The following is a 6,338-nucleotide window of genomic DNA, read 5'->3' as shown; positions in this document are numbered from 1 at the left end:
CTTTACCAACTCTTGCACTCGTTGCAGAGCTTGTAGAGATGATGGGAGTCGGCGGTCTCATCCCATATTGAAATGGGTAATCAGCATTCTACATAAAACATAAAAAAATGTGAACAATTAAACTCCACAAAAACCAAACTTATACATAAAAGACGATCAAATGTAACCAACTGAATGTTGCTCGGATATTGGTTGCCATCTGCATATGGCAAAAATGTTGGTGTCCATGAAAATTCTGGTCCATAATAACCGTGCATGTAATTCTGCAAGTTTACTATACCAATTTGAGGGATGTCCTGGAGTTTAAATAATAATGATAATTAGGATGATAAACATTCAGCAAACCAATTTCAATAAGTATAATAAATTTGAAATAACATACTGAGGTTGGGAGATTTGAGCTAGATGGTGGTAGCGGAGATGAGTGTTCTTCCCCTTCTCCAATGCCCTGTACAAATTGTTCAATATCGAAGGTAAATATTAGGGAAGAATATCAAGGACCAATCTATCGTCTCATTATTTGGATCGGCTTAGACAATCACACTCCCTCTTATTTATAATCTTGAAATTCATTAAATTTTTCAATCACTCCCTCTACTGTATAATGCCCTCGTTTTGAGTTATTTATTATGGTACCACCCTAACCTATTTATAAGATTCAAAACTTTTAAAATTTCTCTTCTGAATGAAATTGTGTCATTCTGATAAAATTGGTTGGTTTATTTGTCTACTACATTTATTTATTCAGCTACTTGTACAAGTGAAACATATTTTGTAAAATATTTCAATGAGCATTTTGAGACAAAACAAGATCAAGGAAATGATGATAAAATCCACAACCTCAGAAATCCATTTCAGGATTCAAAATAAACCCAACAGGAATCTCATTCATGCCTAATTGAAAGATTCATGCTTTAATTTTTTGCATATAGCATCTCCAGTTAAGAAAGAAACTAGGTGACTTTAGAATAGAATCAATTGGGACTTTTCCCTTCAAATGTACAATAGCGAGAAGAAGGTTCATAAATACTTTTAAAAATTTTGTATGATGAAGTCTTTAGGTCCTCTCTGACTTGGTTTAGAAACTCATGAAAGATTGCAGCTCCAAACAACCATTTCTACGGCATAAACAAATGACACATATAGCTGTTTTCAAATACATACAAAACACACATGTAATCTGTAAATCCGAAGCACAAGATTTGAATATTTCTGCACAATAAAATCAACCAATGTGCAATTTTGTTCCTACCAACAGATTTTGTCAATATTGTTCCTAAAAAAACAACAACACCCAAGAAATCAAGAAACATAGTCAAGTCTGGGTTTCGTTCTTTACCATTGTACAGAAGCTGAAGTGTTTTTACAGTTCGGTGAGGACTAGCTCGATGGTTGTGGCTTCGGCCTCTTGAAGATGCTTCGGCCTCTTGAAGATGACCCACAAGAGGAAGATGACCCACACGAGGAAGACAACCCGTCCAAATACCCACACAAATTAGTTGAAAATTTGAAGACTACGAAGCCAGAGAACCCAACTCACCATCTATCGACACTCTAAAACTTCTCCAGAAGCCATGCCAACGACTCGCCGAACTGCTGAGTTCGATTTCTGCTTTCTAAATGCAGAAGAAGATGTTGCCCTGATGAGTGATGAAGACGACCTTCGAAGAGGAGCTTGAGAAAAGGAGCATGACAACCCGACCTTGAAGATGAGCTTGAGAAGGCGAGCTGAACACCACACCAGACCAACGCAGGAAGCGGGAAAACATAAATCCCAAAATGGTAACCCTGTTTCGTTCGTTTGTTCTGTCTTTTTTTTTTTAATATTTGCCACGTCAGTGGACTGCACGCCGACTGGCAACTGTACATAGCACTTCTGTTAATATATTATTGTTATTGTGAAATTTTGGTTAATTTGATGGTCAAACGTTATGCTTTACAGTTGGAAAATGAGTATTGGCAATGGATTCTTTATTTTTATATATAAAATTATATATTTTAAAGATTAATTTTGAATATAAAGAAAAATTTTTATATTAAATTATGTATTTTTTGATCAAATAATAATAAAATAATAAAGAGGGAAGAGAAAAAAGAAAAGAGAGAAAAGAGAGAATTGGGAGGAGAGAGAAAAAATAATAAAATAATATTTAAAGAAAGAAAATGACATTTTTAAATATGAATAATCATTGTTTTAGTTATTTAAAATTATAAAGATAGATAAGTCAATATAAGTAATTTTAAGGTAAGTTTATTCAAATTTGAGAATAAAAATAAAGATGAATAAACCATTTTTAGTGCTCTAAAAGTGGACCTCTCGTTCATTCATCTATTTTAATTTATTTTATTTTTTTCTTAACGTTTGAAAAGATGATTATTAATAAAATTATGTATTTTTTTTATTTTTTAATAATTAGAAATATTAAAAAAATATATTTGAAAAAACTAAATAAAAATTAAAAAATTTATAACTTGCTGTTGGACATGATGTGGTCTGACAGATGACATCTTAGAATGCTTGCTCAACTTATATATAAATATATAAATACTAATATTTTGTAGAGTTCTTTAAAGCGTATTTAAATATAAATAAATTTTATATATTTTTAAATTTATAAAATAAATTAAAATTATTTATTTAAAAAAAAGATTCCAAAAAATAATAAATTCAGTTAAACAACCAATCTCATCCCCACAATTGCTCCAACTGAACATTGGTAATGACTTATATATTTTTATATTCATCTTCATATTTAGTTAATATATCTCTAAATTGGTCCATATTAGATTATACATCTTCAAAACTTTGTATAGCTATGCATAATGTTTTTGTAAGTTTGAAGAAGTACCACTCACTCTTTAAATATTATTTTATTATTTTTTCTCTCTTATCTATTAAAATTAACTTTGTGAAATTTGTATTAAAATAATTTTGATATATGAAATTTGTATTAAGTTGGTAAAATAAAGTATGTTTTAGTATATATTAATATTTATTAATAAAATTGGTCATTTTTATGTATGAAATTGGTAATATTTAGATATATTAAATTAATATTTTTGAGCACATTGTCATAATTGTAAAATATATAAAAATAATAATAATAATATTTTATTATTATTTAATTTTAAAATACATAATATAACGTGGGAATTTTTCTTTAGATATGAAATTAATCTTCAAAAAATATAATTTTAAAGATGTATATAGAAAATGCTCCCATATCAAACAAATGCACCAACTAGTCACTGAAATAGGGGCAATTTCACCAACGAAATTACAAGAAAAACGTAAATTTTTCCAGGGTAACTCTATAGATATGCATACATGTAATGCGGGGTGGAAACTGAAAAGAACGAGAGTCTAGAGAGAGAGAGAGAGAGAGAGAGAGAGAGAGATGGAGGAAGCGAAGGGATTGGTGAAGCACATAGTGTTAGCAAGGTTCAAAGACGGAACGGCACAGGAGGAGATTGATCAACTCATTAAAGGCTACGCCAACCTCGTCAATCTCGTCGAACCCATGAAGTCCTTCCACTGGTAATTAAACTCCTTTTCCCAATTTTCTGTCGGATTTAGTGTAGCATTGGGTCTTTAAGTTGACGCATCCAACAGGGATGGAAAAAAGTAAAGGTTTTTGTTTTTGTTTATTGTTTTGGGAACTGAATTCCATGTTTGTTTTTAATTTTTTCTTTGATCCTTTCCTAATTGAAAGTTGTAACGGAATTGAACAAGAGATTGTACGCGATTATCATATTTGCTGTGTAGTCTGGGCCCCTTCACTCACCTTTAAGAATGAGGTGTAGAGTGTGTTTGCTTCCTCAAAGAGCAGATACCCCTCTATGGAGTCAATGATTTCCTCGACCCCTTTACAATCCGCTTCTTTTACAGGGAAAAGCAAAACTGTGCTATGTAATCGAATGAAGATAACTTTTTTGGTGTTTGCCGTGAATCCATATTCTGGGTTTTATGATCTCACAAAGGATCTAATTTGATTTGGGAAAAATATTACAGCTTACCAAGGATATCGCGAAGATACTCTAAATCCTGACTTTCTTTTGTTCTTGGAGATGGGTCTGGTGGTGGCTTTTGAAGTCTTAAGTCATGGTTATCATCAAACTGCTCCATGGCACCCTCTGTGCTGCAAGGCTCACCCTGTAATAAATATGAGTTCAAGTTTTTTATTGAGCTCAGTAAGGGCCAAAATTGCATCATTACCTTTGATCACATTACAATGAGGTCCGTTCCTTAGTTGAGGCCGGTTGTTTGTTAGATAGGCAAAATTAGTACATTCAGTGTCAGTAGCATTGTCACATGCTAGTTTGATGAAAGTTTGGTGGAAGGTCGAAGATCTTTGTTGGTTGTGAGGATTAGGTTTCAAAATCCATGAACAAATATGATTTTTGGCGTCTTGGAGTCAATGTCATTAGTCACATATATTTGTTATCGGCATACTTACTCAAGCAGATGTAGTACTGAATGGAAAAACTACCAGTCAAAGTAGAATGGAGTAGATGGGAAAGAAAGCGACTATCTTTTAGTATTTATAGGATTGCATGCTGGGGCCACACACACACACACATATATATATATATGTATATTTATATTTGATCTGAGTGGGGGCGTATAGGTATTATACACCTTTATTTTCAGTACTGCATTCTGTTGAATAATGATGGGAGCGGGTTCAAGTTCAGCTTCAAATAACCTGAGTAACATGTCCAGGCTAAATCAGTAATACCTCGTTTGATTACAGAAACCATCTCATTTCATTTAATCATTACAACTTTCCTAAACTTCCACACAAAATACAATAAACAACTCAACTTTTTCAAATCTCTAAACAAAAATAATATTAAAAAATTATATTCTAACAATATTTTATTCAACTCTCATCTTATCAGTTTAACCAAGCAAGGCTGTCTATTATGGGGTGCAATGTTAATGGTTTTTGAGCTTTTAACTGCCTTGGCTTGGATAATTTTTAATTCGGTGGGCACGCACATACAATGCATATTACCTATTAGATATCTGAGGAGTAACCTAATTTCTTTTATCTTGTGGAATTCTGTAAACAAAATGCTGATGCCTATCAAAGTTGCTGTGGAGAATCTCTCCTGGATTCAGAACTGTTGATAAAAAAAATGTCCTCTTACCAAGTCTACTCAAAATTATAGTGATGTTCTATTACCCTCCTAACTTTGTAAATAAATTCATCTCTCATTTCACCTTTAATCTAACAGGGGCAATGATGTAAGCATTGAAAACCTGCATCAGGGTTTCACTCATGTCTTTGAATCAACCTTTGAGAGTACAGAAGGTGTTGCAGAGTATGTAGCTCATCCTGCTCATGTTGAATTTGCAAATTTGTTCCTTTCCAAGTCGGAAAAAGTCCTTGCGATTGACTACAAACCCACTACTGTTCGTATTTGATTGATGAAACGGCAATGCAGCTTAGTTCCTCTTATATGGAACCGATGGTGATTGACTCTTGTACGTGTTGTAAGGTGAAATATTATAGAGTGTTTGTACCAAATATAATCAAAATCTGTGAGACAGTCTGCATGTTTTAAGACTTATTTATTAAATACTAAGAGTTTGAAATATTTGGCAGAGTTATTTATTAAATATTTGATGTGTCATAAATTAAAATTCAAATAATGATACTACTAATCATCAATTTTACCATCATGCACCCATCATCTTATAATATGTTGTTGTTAAATGATCGGAAGTTTTTTGTTATGTTGTACTTGTATGCCAATCATTTGATGCTACGTTAAGAGATATCGGTAGATGATATATTAAAAAAATAATAATAAAGGATAATAAATTAAAAAAAATTAAATTTTTAAAAAATATAAATGCAAATTGAAACTATAGTTATCACATAAATTGTCAACTCTTTTTGCGAGGCTACTATAACAAAACTGGTGGTACTGCTATTTAAATATTAGAATTATAAAAAATAAAAAATAAATAAAAATCCTTTACTACTTAATCTCACATCATATATCAAAAGTCTTGTCATTATAAAATATATTTAATGTATACAAAGCTATGTTAAATTATAAACTTGATTATTATAACTTAGTTCTTATACCTAGTAATTTTTTTTTTTTTTTTTAAATATTGAAGCAAAATTAAGCACCAGACTTTCAAGTGTTTAAAACTTGAAAAATGTTACTCGGACTCTTGTAATAGAGTGCTAAAAGAATACATAATAGTAAAATTCGACGATTTGTTGATTGTAGCTTTTCAGCCCTTAAGTTCCTCTGAAATTCCATGCATTGTTGACTACAGCTTTTCGCCCTTACTCGCACCTTACTGCCTCTCCACT

The 6,338-nt window shown here is 31.7% G+C and overlaps 1 protein-coding gene across 1 annotated transcript; it reads left to right on the top strand.

Moving 5' to 3' along the window:
• The first annotated feature begins 3,336 nt into the window (after window positions 1-3,336).
• On the top strand, window positions 3,337-5,604 carry LOC122300335 (stress-response A/B barrel domain-containing protein HS1-like). The gene is made up of 2 exons (XM_043110905.1): window positions 3,337-3,538; window positions 5,242-5,604. Exons 1-2 carry the CDS (start codon window positions 3,399-3,401, stop codon window positions 5,429-5,431), a joined length of 330 nt encoding a protein of 109 aa, XP_042966839.1. The 5' UTR covers window positions 3,337-3,398; the 3' UTR covers window positions 5,432-5,604.
• The last annotated feature ends 734 nt before the right edge of the window (window positions 5,605-6,338 follow it).

Source organism: Carya illinoinensis, chromosome 2 (assembly GCF_018687715.1).
Source record: "Carya illinoinensis cultivar Pawnee chromosome 2, C.illinoinensisPawnee_v1, whole genome shotgun sequence".
Taxonomy (NCBI): Eukaryota; Viridiplantae; Streptophyta; class Magnoliopsida; order Fagales; family Juglandaceae; genus Carya; species Carya illinoinensis.
This window is presented reverse-complemented; position numbering and strand designations above follow the sequence as displayed.

Bases quoted from the DNA above. Each gene is read 5' to 3' on its own strand.
- LOC122300335 (XM_043110905.1), top strand. From the start codon at position 3,399: ATGGAGGAAGCGAAGGGATTGGTGAAGCACATAGTGTTAGCAAGGTTC. The intron at 3,539-5,241 runs GTAATTAAACTC...TTAATCTAACAG, and splicing joins CCCATGAAGTCCTTCCACTG to GGGCAATGATGTAAGCATTG.